Raw genomic sequence first — 18,622 nt, 5'->3', positions numbered from 1 at the left:
CTGCATCAAGTTTGCCGGACATTTCGCTTTTTCTTCCATTTTTCCATATTTAAAAACAAACAAAACAAAATCCTAAAAATATTCCAAGTCCTACTGTATCAAATACTGTATTACAGTATTTTACTCATCAAGGAAAACATTTATGTGGGGAGGCCCTTTCCCAGGTGAGTGTACACAACTGTTTATTTGGATACGTACTAGTTTCAACAACCCCCCTCCCCCAGCCCTTCAAAAAAAATAAAAAACAAAAAAAATAAAAAAAATAAAAAACACCAACTGCCCCGACTAATTGTTCAAAAGCCATTGCCTGAGAACCACTTCTTTAATTTTTTTAAACCTAATGACAATAATTTCACTAAAATCATTTTTTTGGCGCTCACAACTGTACCATGCACAAGGAAATTGGCCTGGAATGGTTTTAATGAGAATGTTTATGACAATGTATTATTACTGTAACATGAGACCATGGTATTCACCTAAGACATGCAGCAGCCACTCTGAGTGTCAATCAACAACAATATATTAAGGATTTATCCACACCTGTCCAGATAATACACCCCAAATCATTTGTAAATGTAGCAAAAATTGGAATTAGAATTTGCCAATTCCTGTTAATATTTAGATTGAAAATGTTATGGCTTTGCAGAGGTGACTGTAATGCAGAGCTTGACACATTTGCATTGAATGCAATGTAAAAACATCATAATAATTATCAATGCATTAAAATATACTTTTAAAATATCGCAATTTTGACCCCCTCAAAAAGTATTCATAATTTGCCTTAAGCATGGAATATATCCCTGGATATATAAATTATTTTCCAAAGAGTTTGCTGGTGTCATTTTTCAACAAATCATTCCATCAATCATTCAACAAAGTTTTCTCAGGGTGGCAATATTTTTGTGAATATAATATACATAATGTGTACCTGAAACATAGGAATGCTGTGATGTCGTAACAATGGTAACCATGGCAACATGTCATATATTAACAATGCATCTAAAATATATCACTCAGTCTTGTATTTTCAGTATACTTCTTTTCTCTAAATCTTCCATCTCCTTCAACACGTATGCAACATTGTATCGTAGTTCATGGAATTTTGAAACTGGCACCTGTAAAGTAAAACATACAGATACAAAATCTTGAGGATGTCCACTTGTCTCTGTGAAGAGTATTCATTTTATTTAAAGACAGGAATTCAGAAATTCTTTATGTTTGATTGTTAGTTTGTTTGTTGTTTTACATATTTCAGCCACATGATGGCAGCCTGTAAATAAACATATGGACCAGACAATCCAGTGATTGATATAGAAAGCAATAACCCATGCCGCCGGGGTACGTTGGCATGCTATCAACCTAGTTACCGAGCATGACCACCCAATTCATTTAGTCACCTCTCACGACCAGCAGCCTGTTTAGGTACCAATTCTCACCCAGAAACCCAATAAGGTTAAAATCTTTAGGATTTAATATATTTGTCCAAACTTAAAAGAATGGGCTAAGCATGGGGTTAGTGACTAACAGGGTGGTCAGGCTCGCTGACTTGGTTGATTCATGTCATCGTATCACATTTGTGAGGATCGATGCTCTTGATGTCAATCACTGGACTGTCTAGTCCAGACTCGATTATTTACAGACCACCGTCATATAGCTGGAATATTGCTGAGTGCAACTTTAAACAACAAACAAACAATTTGTAACATACAGCGACATTCCACTGATTACGTCCGACATGAATGAGGTAACAACGTAGCAACGTCATAGATTAAACAATGTTGGGGCTCTATCCTATTTGCCAAGCCGTAAGCAATAAGTGATTTGTGGAAAAATTATAAGACTATAAGTCTATGAATCTATGAATCTCGGCTTCATATTGCCAAAAGATTGACTTCTCATACGTCATACAACACTCCCATACTTGACAGTTGAAATTGCAAAGTGATAACAAATCAGAACATCCTTAGGCAGATGTGAAGACGTGACAGGTATTTCTAGTATGTACCTTAAATGTGTCAGTAAAATGGCCACAGAAAATCTTAGGGACCACCCCTGAACATACGAGGACGAAATAGTTGGCTCCTTACCTCAAATGTATGGATTCTGCCATTGCTGAGAGTCATCTCCATCATGACCGTGGGTTCTAGCACTCGGTTCAACACACTGAAACAGCCAGACAGAACAGTGAGTGAGTGAGTTGGGTTAACACTGCTTTTAACAGTATTACAGTTATATCACGGCCTAGCGGCTTAATGTGGAGGAAAGCCTGAAGTGATTGAGGTCTCAGATGTTTACCACTTTGGTGAAACCAACGAGCACGGGTATGGTTCTGACAAACCTAGAAACATAATCGGGGTGAACCAGGATTCGAACCCACAGTCAAAGGATTCTGGCGTGCCCAAGGGACGCAACTCTGCACAGCGAATCGCGGTGCATTAGACGACTGGGCCACCCGTGTCCCCCCATACAGAACAGTCAGTTCATACTTTAACACCCTTACTTCAGCAATTTATCTCAAAATAACCTCCAATATAGAAACCATTACCAGTTAGAGATTAATACATTAGTTGCCATGATTATAATTGCCACCTCTGTATGCTTTGCCAGTCAACGGATATGGAAGTACGCTAAACTAAATACCAGACAATCTGGCCCTAGGGGAGGTAACTCCTACCGTTTAAATTATTTTCACTCTGGAAAAACATGGGAGGAAATTATTGGACATTCAGATAGAAACTTAACTGCTTCCACAGGAAGTTTGGTGCTTTTAGCCAACAGGTGGCGACAAAACTAAGTGGTATGAATTCATACCACTTCCTGTCATGAGTGTGACTTGATGGTGAGACAGTGTCTCCCTGACAGGTAGTGTTTAGTCATAAACTCACCTCGTTGATATGGCTACATCTACCCTCCATCTAAACAGGTCTAAACTTGGTAGGTGGGGTCGGCCAGCAACAGCATGTTTATCGATCTTGGGTCTCCTGACAATCAAATAAATAATACTGTAAACAAATAAATAAAATAAGTGGATATTTTGGCTAGTTTTGAGACATAATGTTTATCTAATCTGTCCTGATAAATCATAAAGTGGACAATTTACACATGGTTGTGACACTCTGGCAAATATACTTGTAAGAGTGAGTGAGTTAGGATTTACGCAGCTTTTAACATTATTCCAGTGATATCCCGATATGTCAGCTTAATGTGGGAAGAAAGCTCAAAGTGACGCAGGTCTCAGGAGTTCACCACTTTGGTAAAACCCACGAGCACGGGTATGTTGCTGACAAACAGACAAACATGGGAACCAGGAACAGAATCTACACGCCTTGGTTTCGGATGAGCCCAAGGGACACAACTCTGCACAGCAAATTGCAGCACCTTAGACGACTGGGCCACCCGTGCACCCAGAATTCAAAAGAACTGCTTTAGCTTATCAGAAAAGGATGGCTGCATTGTCTTACTTCTTTATTTTTGTAAATTGTGTAACTATGCGACATTTTGGATCAGATGTTGGTACCCTTTTCAAGCAATTCTTGGAAAATTGAATGGAAACAAGTAAAGAAACTGAAACCCATGCGTCCACTTAAACCATAGCCATCACATCCAGAGGTTCTCCATATTTTATGCACCCCCAACCCCACCCAAATGTCTTGCTCTTCACCAGACAGAACAAGAAAATTAAAAAAACAACTGTAAATTTTATTGTCACTAGAAAGCTGGCTTTTACTGATATACCGCACATTACTGTGTTTCTGGAAAAAGGAGAGTTCACAAAGGTCCTAAAGCAACCCACCTATCGTATTTTGTGATTGGATGAAATTGGAAACACACATATCGTTTTAGTCCTGATCAACGATCAATGAAGGTCGTTACTCCAAGTCACTGATAAATTAGTATGGAGAATAAAAGTATTTCTTTATGTTTTGTTTTTGTTTAACATCGCATTCAGGGATATTCAAGCTACATTATAACTTGTAAATAATCAAGTCTGGATCAGACAATCTAGTGATCGATATTGTGAATAAATTGCAATGATCAACACCATTGGGATATCATGACAAAGTAACAAATCATGACAACCTGATCCATTTGGGAGCGAGAGAGCGAGTGAGTGAGTGAGTGAGTGATTTAGTGAGTGAGTGAGTGAGTGAGTATGGTTTGACGCCATTTTAGCAATATTCCAGCAATATCACAGCAGTTACACCAGAAATGGGCTTCACACATTGTACCCATGTCAGGAATCGAACCCCGGTCTTCTGTGTGACGAGCAATTGCTTTTACCACTAGGCTACCCCACTGCCCCTGTCCATTTGGTTGCCTCTTACGAGCGGCATCGGTTGCTGGGGACCTACACTAACCCAGAATCCCTAGGGTGTCGGGAGCCTCAGTAAACTGTTGATGTTGTCTCCGAACTAGGCAAAACAGAAGCCTCAAGTTTTTTACATGACCACTTTTCAAAGTCCTACCTATTTCCAAAGATAACACTGGCAATGTCTGTCTGAAACTCTTCTGGTATTCTGGAACAAACATGACATGAAAATGAAATATGTGGAAGATAACATTACCATAATTTCTATCAAACAATGAATTCTTATTGATAACATCCCAAAGAGACACTTCAGCAGCACACCTCTAGGTCGACCCATATTTTGGACACTGAGCATACAGGTAGTGATGGGTATTGGCCTGTCTCTTGTATTGCAATTTATTACAATAATGATTCATGTCTTGCGATATGTACCAAAATTTTGCATGTGTTTGCATCTGTAGTTTATTGTGAATCTGAATAAAAAAACAACTACCCCTGCACATTTTTGACAACTTCGTATGCGTGCACCACTTTGATAGATGTTGCCATGGTCAAAATGCATGTGTAATAGATACATTATATACATGAAATTGGTCATGACTAGTTTCGCTTCTTTGATCCCAGGAAACAGTTGTTTATTTCTGAATATCATAATTTCAATTCAACTTCCAATTATAAATGTGAATGATTAGAAAAACGCAATATACAGGTATTTCCCAGATATATTGTGATATGTATTCATTATATTTCGTAACATGGTATACTGGCAATAAGTGCACCTCTACATACAGGTATTTCCCAGATATATTGTGATACCCCCGGTATGTATTCATAAGTACTTCTTTACGTGGTATACTGGTAATAAGTGCACCTCTACATACAGGTATTTCCCAGATATATTGTGATATGTATTCATAAGTATTTAGTAACGTGGTATACTGATAATAAGTGCACCTCTACATACAGGTATTTTCCAGATATATTGTGATATGTATTCATAAGTATTTCGTAACGTGGTATACTGGTAATAAGTGCACCTCATACAGGTATTTCCCAGACATATTATGATATGTATTCGTAAGTATTTTGTAACGCGGTATACTGGTAAAAAGTGCACCTCTACATACAGGTATTTCCCAGATATATTGTGATATGTATTCATAAGTTTTTCGTAACGTGGTATACTGGTAATAAGTGCACCTCTACATACAGGTATTTTCCAGATACATTGTGATATGTATTCATAAGTATTTAGTAACGTGGTATACTGGTAATAAGTGCACCTCTACATACAGGTATTTCCCAGACATATTGTGATATGTATTCAAAAGTATTTCGTAACGTGGTATACTGATAATAAGTGCACCTCTACATACAGGTATTTTCCAGATATATTGTGATATGTATTTTTCATAAGTATTTCATAACGTGGTATACAGGTAATACCACTCACCTCTACATACAGGTATAATAGCAATAAAAAAACACACACAAAATGTTTGAAAAACTTTTTGTTTGCTTGTTTGTCTGTTGTCTACCGCAGCACTCAGCAATATTTCAGCTATATGACAGCAGTCTGTAAATAATCAAGTCGATACCAGACAATCCAGTGATTCATATCATGACCATTGATCTACGCAATTGGGATTCGATGACATGCATCAACCAAGTCAGCGAGCCTGACCACCTGATCCCGTTAGTCGCATCTTACGACAAGCATAGTCGGATCAAAACATGAATCACTCGTGATCAGCTGATTGTTTTGTTTCAGGCAGGCTCTAGGTAATCAGTGATTCTTTCACAATGTTCTTCTAGTCATACTCACTGTAAGTCATTTAAGTCAATCTTGAATAACTGAAAGAGAACAAACACAAATTATATCATACACATGTCAATATACTAAAAGTGATTTTCATGTTGGTTAACTAAAGAATCACCCACAGAGATTGATCATTTTCATCAAATACTGCATCCAGAACCAGAGTGAGTGAGTGAGTATGGTTTTATGCTGCTTTTAGCACTATTCCAGCAATATCACAGCGGGGGACACCACAAATGGGCGTCACACATTGTACCCATGTCGGGAATCGAACCCGGGTCTTCGGCGTGACGTCCAGAACCAGAAGGCTAGTATGAGCGAAAAACACTCGTCATCACATAGCCTGGAACATTATCATTATCATTAGGGGTGTAACGATAGGAGAACACAGTATTGTGTGACAATACGAGGCCCACGACACAATACATCGATTTACAACCCCTGTATCATCATACATATGATACACAAACTAGTATGTAACCAAATAAACAGCTGTGCCTAATCAGCATGAGAAAGGGCCTCCCTACATAAATGTATCCCTTGGTGAGGAAAATACTGGAATACAGTATTTGACTACCATTGGACTTGGAATATTTAAGGATTTTTTTATTTTTAAAAAAAATGGAAAATAAAAATGAAATGTGCAGCAAACTTTATGATAATGCAGATGGTGCCTGAGAACCAAGACTATTTTTCTTTTTACCCTAAGGATTGACATTAAAATAGCACTGTGCCAATGTCACCAAGTGACGCGAGTTTGGTGATACAGTTGTCCCTCTACTTAACACGTAATGTGAACCTCAGCAAGGAATATCTGTACAACACTCTTTCCTTGAACGCGGGGTCGTTTTCTTGGACCCCGATGACAGCGGTATATCGAGGGATCACTGTAGTAGTATCATGCCATGGCTTCAACACCATCATTTTTTCACAGATTCTCGTTATGTGATCATAAACATATTAAAATTGTGTTCAGAAGTAATCACCAAAATTTGTATTTGAGATGACTGAACATAAACCATTTCAAACTGTGTAAAAAGGGTACCGCAATTCTTCTATTAGATGCAGGGTCTTATAATACACAGCAGCCTCTAATCCTGCTAATTGCTGCTGGGTCCCATCATTTAATGCAATTATGGATTCCTATCTCATTTCCTTATGGCATGTAATGATTACTCCCTCCATTTAATTATGACGGTTTCCTGCAAATGGAACATTTGCATAACTGTGGAATTTGGTATTTGGTATTTGGTATTAAGGTAATGAGTTGCCACTGTGCCGGGCATCTGATAGAGGAAATATGGTACAGACATAAATATACTGGTACATTATTTGGGATTGATCTACTGACAATCAAAATTCCATTGTCTTGAAAACAAAAAAAACATTTTACACAGTACATAGCAATGAGTGACTGAGGTTTTATGCCGCTCTCGCATTTGCTTAGCAATATTCCAGCAAAATCATGGTAGGTGACACTATGAATGGGCATTGTCCATGTTGGCATTAGAACTCGGATATAAGCTTGTTGAATGAAAGTTTTAACCACCAGGCCACCACCACCACCCCCACCCCACACCCCATTCTACTTAGTAGAATAACAGCTGAACCCGGTAGGTAGCCTCACCTCCATCTTGAGTGATGGTTGAGGGTGCCTGAGAGCTGTACGAAGCAGTGTGTACAATCCGGTGTACATGGCTGTCAGCGACTCCTCACTTTCACCATTGGAGATGATTTCTTTGATCTGCTTGTGCTGGACTTCCTCTCCCTCCATGGCGGCAACCACCACTGAAAGAGCAAATCAATGTTGGGGAACTACAGACATAATCATAAGACATATGAACAATTTATACATACAGAGTTTTAATTGATGATGATATAAGTCTACATGTCTCAGTATTCATTCTAGAGATGCTAAATGTGTGCGAAAGGTCAATATTGATCATATGGATCATTAGAAAGTGAGTGAGTGAGTGAGTGAGTGAGTGAGTGAGTGAGTGAGTGAGTGAGTGAGTGAGTATTGTTTTACGCTGCTTTTAGCAATATTCCAGCAATATCAAGGCAGGTGACACCAGAATTGGGCTTCACACATAATGACATTGTACCCATGTCGGGAATTAAACCCGGGTCTTCGGCATGAAGAGCGAGCGCTTTAACAATTAGTCTACCCGACCGCCCCATTAAAAACTTAGAACATGAACATATGGCACAAACCAATCTGAACTCTGAGATGTAACCATGGGAACCTAGAAGTTTTGAATCATGTCATTCAAACAACACTGTCTGCCGACTAAAGATTCATGATCTGGATCAATCTCATCCTCAATTATGCAATATATCATAACATATCTGAGGTATAATGCACAAGATAATCAAAGATGGTTCAGTCTAGAAACGTCTTTACATTAATCCTAATAAAATGAACAGTATTTTATTTTTAATTATGCTTGGAATGTCCTTCACTAGATTCTAGGTACAGGACCAGAAATGTATTAATCTTTACAGTATTAAAAAAATTAGGTATGTTGTACATTAATCACGGGTGAGTATATTTGCAATTATGTACAAATTTCTTTTCACTGTTCAACAATTAATGAAACATTTGACTAAAAAAACATCTAAATTCCTATCAAATCATCATTAACAATCAAGACAGTGTAATCAATCAGCATCATGTTCATTGATCACTGGAAGTTATGCAACATTATTACAATTTTCTTATTCATATTACATTTGCCTAAAGATAGATCCGACAGGTATCAAGTGTATGAAAATAGTTAAAAATAAATAACGTGTACTTTTCAACAATTTTCTGAAAGTTTCTTTGTCAAGTTTGGCAAGTGGCTTGGGAAGTGCTTTCACTTCCTTGGGCACCCTGGCTCCTATGAATGATGTTCGGTCTGCTGAAGCACTGGCTTTCACACCCGATCCAACCACTTGGACGATAGACATCTTGATACTGAAAACGCAAGCTAACTGTCCTCAGTCTCAATATGCAGCTGTAACAGTTAGTGAATGTCAGTAGCGTACAATATCCAAGATATATTCTCCTTTGAATGGAATCTTCATGTCACCTTGTTTCCTAACCATAGGCTTATGACATTGCCATACTGGCAACACACGTGACTCCTAGCTTTACGTTAAACACCCAGATAGTGTTGATAATCCAGCTCTCAAGACCTGCCCACTTCTGAATCCGGAAGAGCACATGATTAACTGCGGAATTGTAATGTTGCTTTATTGAACTGATAAAAATAAAATAGGGTTAAGATATATGAAACAAACAAGTTAGAATGCATACACATAATACTCTCATTAGATTTCTCGAATAATGTGTTTTTGTTGTTGTTGAAAGTCCGTCTCTCAACAGTGACCATGCCATACAAAACACAATGCACTTCTAAACTCTAAAGCTTGGCTACAAGTTTTCAGCGAGTCCGCCTACTCGCTGCGGAGATACAACTTCCTCAACAATGGCGGAATCCAGTCGTATTTCGAGGTATGCCACAAATGAATTTACGTATATTTAATGTTATGGATTTTGTTGATCCTCATAATTTTTAATGAATCAATTTTAGTGAAATCTAATGTCGAATAAATAACTTGGAATACGATGATAACCGCGTACGTTTTGATCATGTTGATATTTGCTCTGTGTGATGGATGACTTTGTAAATCTCCACACATCTTGCAGATCACGAGATTTGTTACAGTGATTATCCCGTGAAGTTCAGGACCCACAGTGGTAGGAAACGGGATCTAAATTCTACTTTATTGTGTACCCAAACCAGCTTTATATATTGTCTTTGATCTTAACACACCTCGGGGGAGAAGTGCACTTTACCGGGCGCACTTTTTCAGTTCCCATTAGCGCTGTGGGGGCTCGAACGCGCTTCGCCGGCTCACCGGCTCTGCTAATTAATGTATTAATTAATGTGTTAATGTGCTCTACCACTGGACCACGGGCGCTATCACATGTAATCAGTGCTCGTTTAACGCGTCATTAGAATCCCCATCAACATGCATGCGTAATTCAGTAAACAATGAATTGTGCATGCGTGTGACATCACGGTCCGCTCTCCCATTAAATTTTTCTTGAAACCACTCACGGCATTGTTTATGTCAACATGACCGACGAATGAGATTAACCATATTTACTCTTAAACAGGTAAGAATTTATGGCTAACCCTTGCCCCAAGCAAGATAACCCTAAGGACCGAAAAGGGATGTTGGATCTTAAAGACGTGTAAGTTTCCCTAAGACTGAGAATGGGTGTTTGATCGTAAAGATAAGCAAATTTCCCTAAGACTGAGAACGGATGTTTGATCGTAAAGATGTGCAAGTTTCCCTAAGACCGAGAACGGGAGTTGGATCGTAAAGACATGTAAGTTTCCCTAAGACCGAGAACGGATGTTGGATCGTAAAGCTGTGTCAGTTTCCCTAAGACCGAAAACGGGCGTTGGATCATGAAGCGAGAGTCACCAGAGCGTGAGGCACGGTAACGGTAAAACGAGACAGCGGTGGCACCATAGCGCGTCAATTGAGCGGATGGTAGAGCTCGGCTGCGCCCGGTAAACTGCATTGTTGCCCACCTCGGTCAATGGACGCGATGTTAGGGTTTGCTACCTCCCCTTCACCCCTTCACGATCCTTAGGGTTGCTAGTTAGTTAGTTATCTCTTTTAATGAATAAGTAGTATGTTATCTAATTTGAGGAAAGTGATTAATCCTGTTAATTTTGAGTTTCATGCACATCAAGGGAAAAAGATTGGTGTTGATCAATAGGTTAACAAGTACTGTTTATTTGTGTCAGCGCCTGTTGTCTCATGATGAAGTGTTGCCTGAATAGATTAACTCACTAGCCTAGTTTAGCTGTACGCAGACAACATAAGTTCAATCTTCTTCGCGATACGAATTTAAATCCGGAAAAGTGTGCCATAACAATGAAGTACTCCCGCAATCATACTCTTATGGACATGATACATGCTTACTTCCCACCTTTGTGGCATGTTTTACAGTTTCAGAATTTTCACTGTTCACTGTAACACATATATTTTGGGGCATTTTAATATTAAAGATTCGTACTAACTCAGAAAACATATTAGTCTAGCTAAGGTTAAATGGTAGGACTAATGTTACATGATAATACGATTCTTGGGAGCACCTTTAGTGTACAGTACCACAATTTCTCGTGAGGACGATCTCTGCCATAGGTCACATGTCTCAAATATGAGCAACCAGTTTTTGTGAGAATCCGTTGGATGCGAACTCATGGCCTTCAGATTGTTCATACGGCTCCAAGGGTCAGACGTTGAATTCACGAGTACACATGAATGACATCGTTTTGATAGTTTTCACTCGGTGATTTTGTCATGGAAAAGTGAGTGAGGGAACACTGTAAGGATAACTTGTATCACAGTAAGGACCTCGGAAGGCAAGTATCTTGGATGGAAATTTCATGACAGTTTCCTGAAGCCAATACTATTTCATATGAAAATACTTCATCCTGCTAACTCCACATTTTCATGAGAAGTATAAATGCCACTGAAAGTGTGAAAACAATAAAAGAAACAAGAATCCCCTGACAAGTGCATTTATTTGCACTCTTCATGTCTTCAGCTCCAATGCTTGAAAATACATTAGAAACGGGTACGACCTCCCTAGACCCCCTTCACAGTTTGTAAAGTCTCGTATCCATCCTTGTCAATACAACTATAATTGATTTATTGCGAAATACGTCCCACGGTTGGTAGTTAGTGTACGGACTGGCGATGTTTAGATGTGTGAACTTCAATAAGTAAATACCCAATAAACATGATAAGCTGCATTCTTGTGCTTAATAATAAAATCTACTAAAACTAAAATTAAAAATATAAATATGTGACGTAGTTCCCATTTACAATCCATTCATTCACCTGAGTTATGTTGAAACCCCCCCAAAAATATTTTGAAAATGAGATGGCGCCTGCTATAAATGTGCCACCACAGGCTACCGTTATATTTAGTAAACAAATATTGAAAACTCTCAACATCTCTGGGCTTATTCAATGACATCATGATAACCCTTCTGTCCCTATTTTGTTTAAGCGCTGTTTTTCAAACTACTTTTTCAATTCAAAATTTCATTTAGTGTTGATTCCAACTTTTTGCACAATCCATTCAGTTTGGTTTGATGATTAACAGTAATTGAATCATCTGTTACATACTGGCATGATCAGCATGATCACATGGTATTAAAAAAACTCACGAGTTAGAGTTAGGGATGCGCCACTGGTCTTAGACCATGTAGACAGCACATTTCGCTGTACAGATTTTGTTCTGTTTAACATAGATTTGAACATTGTTGAAGAAAGGATACACCTGCAGTGTTCGTAATAACCACCTGCATGTTGGCTGGAGCTGGTAGATCTCCAGCTTCAATTGTGCAAGTGATTTTAGTCACTATAACCTGTCATTTTTCATTGTGTTTTTCTTGAAAATTGTTGATTGTCAAAATTCCAAGTGTTTCACACTCAAAACTCAAGAACAGTTAGAAAGGCTTAATGTGGCTGCAGGACACACGGGCGGATAGTGATGATGAGTACTTGGTGGAGTTATTTACTCACTTCAGCGTCAGTCACCAGGGTCAGCGGGTCACTGAGGTGTTGTAGATTAGGGGCAGTGTTTGATGTTAAGTAATCAAAACTGATAAGTGATTGCAGATTTCCTTTGAATTTCAATTTTATTCTGTAATTGAATGAAGTTTAGCTGTGTTGTTCAACTTTGACTCTACAGGGCCTACAGTGTCTAGTCAGGGCTCTGCTGAGTTTAGACAAGGCCTACAGTGTCTAGTCAGGGCTCTGCTGAGTTTAGACAAGGCCTACAGTGTCAAGTCAGGGCTCTGCAGAATTTAGGCAGGGCCTACAGCGTCTAGTCAGGGCTTTGTGGAGTTAAGACAAGGCCTACAGCGTCTAGTCAGGGCTTTGTGGAGTTAAGACAAGGCCTACAGCGTCTAGTCAGGGCTTTGTGGAGTTAAGACAAGGCCTACAGCGTCTAGTCAGGGCTTTGTGGAGTTAAGACAAGGCCTACAGGTTCTAAAATCTATTGGTCCTATTGCCAGCCTGGTAAACATTTTCAATTCAAACACTGTTCACCTGTTCCTGAGGGTTTCATCAAGTAACAATCTCATTCGTGACCAACTCGTGTTATTCCGGGACAAGCCGAATAGCGACCTGTGCCCCTCTCGTGGCCATTTTTGCAACAGGGTTCCGTCTTTGCGCAAACGGGCATACCTAAAACAATTGTCAACTCGTTGTGTAATGGTTCACACATATTTCCCCGTATATTATATATTTTAGATACAATTTACAGCAGATCTGGACATGCGGACTTATACAGTATGTTTGAACACGTTTAACTGTGTCTTGGGTATATTTTTAGATGCAAGACACATGTAAAATCAAATATTATTTCTGAGTGATTCTTTGACAAAGAACTTGAAATCATACGCGCATTCTGATTGGTTTGTCGTATTTTCGCACATAACATTCATTGATAGGGGGACGAGTTGCAGGTTACGGAAAGGGGCGAGTGGTGACGAATGGTAACAAACTAACTAAGATACTGTTCTGAGACTCAACCTACTCAAGATTGAACACGGGGAAGACAACTCCCAAATAACCATGTTAACAGTCCACTTATGATGTTCATAACATCTGTGGTATATTCTCTGATAAGTTCTACACCAGGTGACATGATGAAGATACTGTTTCTGTGCAGCTGATGTCTTATCTATCTGTTGCAGTATGCGGATGGCTGATAACAGCAACAGCAAGGTGATGAAGACGATGATCGTCTTCAGCATAGGAATGATCACCTGTCCAATCTTCTCATATTTCTTCAGTAAATCAGTTATTTTTGAAGGTTTGTACAATCAGACTTAGTCTTCATCCATAACATGAAAACATAAGTTGACATCATATAAGGATATTGTAATATGACTTGTGTTGATGGACACACTGCTCACTTCGTTGTTTGACATGTGTATTTTTTTATTGGTCCTTAACATGTTAAAGGTCACACTTTATTAATTTTGCATTTCACAGATATATTCCAGCTTTTTGCACACAAGGTCGCTTTTCAGAAGGGGCGGTGGGACTGTAAATGAAAAATAAAACATGTGGCCTAATTTGTTTTCAGTTCACCTTCACCATGTTGCACACTGTCTATGTCATTTAGTGTCTTATTCACTCGCTGTATATTATAAGGGTAAGGTTATTTTTCAGGGCATTATCATTTGCAAAAGCCTGAGAACTTCCCTTAACTGCCTGACAGAGGAGGGCAGTTGGAAAGACTGAGGGCTTCTGCAAATAATAATGCCCTAAAAATAATGTTGCAGATATTATTGCTGATATGGATAGAATGGGTTATCAAATAAAAATAAACAACAATATCGGTTTTGAAACAAGTACTGCAATCAACACACAATGAATGTCGCTGACCCACATTTACAAATATGAAAAGTCACAGAACTAACCAGATGATGTCACTATTGAACATCAATATGATGTCACCTGGCCCTTTGTCAAGCAATATGAGGGCATTATCAAGTTACAGTGGCCCATTTATTTCTGATAACATGCGGTCGGTTTAATGATAATTCTATCCATTGAGCTCATATTACTCATTCACTCAGACTATAGATTTTACGTACGTCAAATGTCATTAGCATGATTAGGACCTTTTAAGATGTTCATTCAGTGTTGTAGTTACAACATAACACAAAAAGCAAGTGCATACACTTTGAATTCATCACAAAAATATATGTAAAAATTAGAAGTTAAAAGAAAGTGTACTATGGCATGAATAGTGTGTTCTTCAGTCCTTTGTTATGGTTACCTGACCTTTGGTCAAGTTACAGTTTGATCATTTGTGATGGACAATAATTATCATGCTTGGGGGATTTAAGGGGACGCTTAAATCACACTCACTGGGGTCCACTTGAAAAGGCCCGTCATGGTGATCAAGCGCTTCTCTGAGTACTACAGACCTTGCACACAAGGGGCTGTAGGTGGTCTCGCCTACACGTTACGTCTGCAACTGAGCAGCGATAAGATTTACATTATGGTCAATCAGTTGGTCCTTTCATCTTTACCCATGATTGTGGCAGCTAAGGGACACAACTCTGTATGGCAGCTTTCTTGGCTCCGTGGAAATGAAGATAATATTGATAGCCTATTGTTGCTGCTAATCAGGTGACTGTGTGTCATGTGTTTTATTCTCACTGTTTGTGTTTCCAGGTGTATTTGGGATGCCTCACGAGAGCAGCTACTTCTACGCTGCAATAGTCTCCATCGTTGTGGTGCACATCATCCTCTTCATGTTTATATATGTAGCATGGACAGAAGACGCCAAGCCACTACCACCCTTCAAGATAGAATAACAGACATTTCTCCTGTGTACATATTTGGATATGTTTTAGGGATTTGTATCTTGTATCTTGTAAATGACCCAGTATTGATACATGGGTGGGAATACTACTTTCATTTGGTGTAATGTCAATGAGTGAATGGCTTCATTAACCGAAATATTTATGTTTCATTTTTTGAAATTTGTACCATTTCTCATCATATATGGAGAGGAATTAACCGTTGTTTATATGGATGATTTAGGAATTCATTTCTCATGTTTCATTTAATTCTGAGAACAATATGGCAGATGAGAGTTGATGATGTTCATAATGACTATAGTAACTATAATGTATGACCGGTAAAGTAACACAACGAAGTCATAATCTGTAATAATATTTGGTAGGAATTACCCCAGCTTAAAAAATATTATCATTTGAGAGATATCTGAAAATATTGCTACATGTATCATGTTGAACATGTCAAGATGAAATAGATGTCAGACTGAAACAAATCTAGAGGGTATTGTTACATTTAACAATTACTTTAATTACAAGACCTTTATATTTTTTCAAGAATTGGGTACAAAGAATATTATCATGCTTCCCTCGGGATGAAATATTGTTTTATTTCTGCGTCTATTCTATACATTTGTGCTTACTGGACACTCACTGCTGTGCATCATACAAATGAATGATAGTTTTACCTCTGAGTCTGAGACCAGTTATTGATACAGGCATTGTCAGAAATATACAACCAACTGATAATCACTTGTTTAACTTATGTTGAAAAGTAAAAGTGCAATATGCAAAAGATGATTTTTTTTAAAAACTTCTGAGACCTGCATCACTTTGGGCTTTCCTCCCACATTAAGCTGACACGCCTTGATATAACTGGAATACTGTTAAAAGCGTCATTAAACCCAACTCACTCACTAATTATGACCCCTTATCCCAGTTATTTCTTATTGCCTGTTTGGGTTTGCCATCTCTGTTAGGGCCTGGCCCAGGTTCCATTCATTGATTAGGGCCATTAAAGAACACATTCTAACTTTATTATATGCAAATGGTGAGAAATAAGTAGTTTTAGCTGTGGGTCTTTTCCTCAAAAGATGTCAGCTTTTCTTTGGAATTACTGTATTTTACAGCTGACCTTGTTGAAAAATATCCACATTACAGTATCTTCTCAACCCATTTGGGGACCAAGTGGCCCACTCGTCTAAGGCGCCACATTTCTCTGTGCAGACTTCTGTCCCTTGGGCCAGCCAGAAACCAGTGATTGTGGGTTCGAATCCCGGTTTGTCCTAATTATGTTTCTAGATTTGTCAGCCCCATACCCGTGCTCTTGGGTTTCACTAAAGCGGTAAATGTCACTCACTCACTCACTCTCGACCATTATCTCTCTTCATCAGATCATTTTCACCCTTTCACTCGTTTATTTTTGGGATAAACCTCAATTTGAAACAAAATGCATTCTAGACTAATAAGATGTGTTGCAGTTACTGCTTATGGCATGTATTGTTTTCATAATTCATATCAATATTGGTGTTAATGTTGTTTTCATTTGTAAAGTTCTTTTTTCTTTCTCTTTGACTTCCAAGCATGTAGGAAAAGTCATGTAGACATCCCTGGGACTGGTTTAGCAGGTGGTAGTATAGGAGATTTGTCATATGACGTAACATTTTCAGTATACCTTAAATACTTATGATTTGATACATTTTTGTATTTATGGAGGTATATACATAAAAACCAGTTTTCACACACACATTTACGCAATGTGTGCATACCGGTTCCTACATGAATGACTCTATATACACAAAAATATTTTGAATTCAATTCTTATAAATAAATAATTCAACAATGGTAACTTCACCAACAGCAATTTTCAGCATATACGAACAAACACCTGTAGACAATCAGAGACACCATTAAGTGAAATAATGCAACACAAAACCGGCTCACCCTATTTAATATCAGCAAGTCAAGAAACAGGAGTCTAGTGGTGGGCATAGCCTTTTTATGGTTTATGAGAACATAATGGAAAAAAACCCTGACTGTTCAGCCAATCATATGCCTTGGAATCACTTGCATTTTATTAATATTTATGTGAAGTAATGAAGAAGCTGGGGGTGTAACAGTTATTTGTGTTTACTTTGTATATATGGATTTTGTAATAAAATGTGCAATTTCTGTCCATCTTTTGAGTTTTGATCATAACTTTAGTTGACATTACTGGAGGTTAGACCCGTGAAGATCCGGGGTAGAATAGGTCTTCAGCAATCCATGCTTACTGTAAAAGGCGACTATGCTTGTCGCAAGAGGCCACTAACTGGATAGGGTGGTCAGGCTCGCTGGCTTGGTTGATGCATGTCATCGTATCCCAATTGCGTGGATCGATGCTCATGATATCAATCGCTGATTTGTCTGGTTCAGACTCGATTATTTACAGACCGCCGTCATATAGCTGAAAGAATGCTGGACATTTGATGACTGCCGCGAAGAACAACGAACACAACTTGACAAATATAATCGAATCATATTGTATAGTCATTTAATAAATCCAAGTGTTGGATAGTATGTAGGTTTGGGGACAAATCGCGGTTCAACACATCACCCATACTCGCTGAATAAAGGTTAGCTTCTGTTCCTTTAGTAATGTTTCGTTGATGCACTTGGATTGTATTTCCGTAAAAAAAAGCATGATGACGCCATTTGACCTCCGATTTTTAAATAGAAGATATTCAATATTCAGCCATGAGAACTGGAGGCATCTGAAGTAAGGTAATGGCTTCATCACAAAGAATTGAAGAGATGGCAAATCAAACTTGATTACAAGATAGTATGGAACGTACTCGTCTGGATTTCTTTTTCAAACAAACTGTAATGCATTTCTCCGGATAAGACAATCACATTCCATGCTGGAGAAAGAAAAAACTTCATAAATATTTCTTTGTATGAATTTCAAATTTAATTCGTCAATTAAGAAAATACAGCCAACACCAATTTAGTTATTTGCTAGGCCTTCAGAAAAACACATATTGCAATACAAACTTTGCGTAGTGATATTTTTCAATAGTCACAGAAGAATTAGCATATAATTATGTAAATATT

General features: G+C 38.3%; 2 protein-coding genes across 3 annotated transcripts; one reads left to right on the top strand and one right to left on the bottom strand.

Moving 5' to 3' along the window:
• Positions 1-278: 278 nt before the first annotated feature.
• On the bottom strand, positions 279-9,313 carry LOC139450133 (COMM domain-containing protein 5-like). 2 transcript variants are annotated; one of them, XM_071231793.1, is made up of 7 exons: positions 8,927-9,313; positions 7,756-7,916; positions 6,135-6,163; positions 4,467-4,517; positions 2,886-2,981; positions 2,088-2,163; positions 279-1,115 (listed from the first exon to the last, which is right to left on the bottom strand). In XM_071231793.1, exons 1-7 carry the CDS (start codon positions 9,078-9,080, stop codon positions 1,014-1,016), a joined length of 669 nt encoding a protein of 222 aa, XP_071087894.1. In that variant the 5' UTR covers positions 9,081-9,313; the 3' UTR covers positions 279-1,013. The 2 variants fall into 2 exon arrangements, with proteins under 2 accessions (XP_071087894.1, XP_071087895.1); XM_071231794.1 differs by lacking the exon at positions 2,886-2,981.
• A 251-nt stretch (positions 9,314-9,564) lies between these two features.
• Positions 9,565-17,689, top strand: LOC139449571 (vacuolar ATPase assembly integral membrane protein VMA21-like). The gene is made up of 3 exons (XM_071231025.1): positions 9,565-9,627; positions 13,910-14,028; positions 15,405-17,689. The coding sequence occupies exons 1-3, from the start codon at positions 9,602-9,604 to the stop codon at positions 15,545-15,547; spliced, it is 288 nt and encodes a 95-aa protein (XP_071087126.1). The 5' UTR covers positions 9,565-9,601; the 3' UTR covers positions 15,548-17,689.
• Positions 17,690-18,622: the final 933 nt, after the last annotated feature.

The sequence above is a fragment of the Haliotis cracherodii genome, unplaced genomic scaffold, assembly GCF_022045235.1.
Source record: "Haliotis cracherodii isolate W230 unplaced genomic scaffold, xgHalCrac1.p SCAF_8, whole genome shotgun sequence".
Taxonomy (NCBI): Eukaryota; Metazoa; Mollusca; class Gastropoda; order Lepetellida; family Haliotidae; genus Haliotis; species Haliotis cracherodii.
The sequence above is the reverse complement of the archived record's forward strand: the minus strand, read 5'-3'. Positions and strand labels throughout refer to the sequence as shown.

What these genes read in the sequence shown, in the direction of transcription:
- LOC139449571 (XM_071231025.1), top strand. Translation starts at nt 9,602, where the DNA reads ATGGCGGAATCCAGTCGTATTTCGAG. An exon ending in GAATCCAGTCGTATTTCGAG is followed by an intron (nt 9,628 to 13,909) that starts GTATGCCACAAA and finishes TATCTGTTGCAG; the next exon opens with TATGCGGATGGCTGATAACA. An exon ending in TAAATCAGTTATTTTTGAAG is followed by an intron (nt 14,029 to 15,404) that starts GTTTGTACAATC and finishes TTGTGTTTCCAG; the next exon opens with GTGTATTTGGGATGCCTCAC.
- LOC139450133 (XM_071231793.1), bottom strand. Translation starts at nt 9,080, where the DNA reads ATGTCTATCGTCCAAGTGGTTGGATCGGGTGTGAAAGCCAGTGCTTCA. An exon ending in AACCATCACTCAAGATGGAG is followed by an intron (nt 6,164 to 7,755) that starts GTGAGGCTACCT and finishes GTTCTCTTTCAG; the next exon opens with TTATTCAAGATTGACTTAAA. An exon ending in AGTGTTATCTTTGGAAATAG is followed by an intron (nt 2,982 to 4,466) that starts GTAGGACTTTGA and finishes TTTGATTGTCAG; the next exon opens with GAGACCCAAGATCGATAAAC.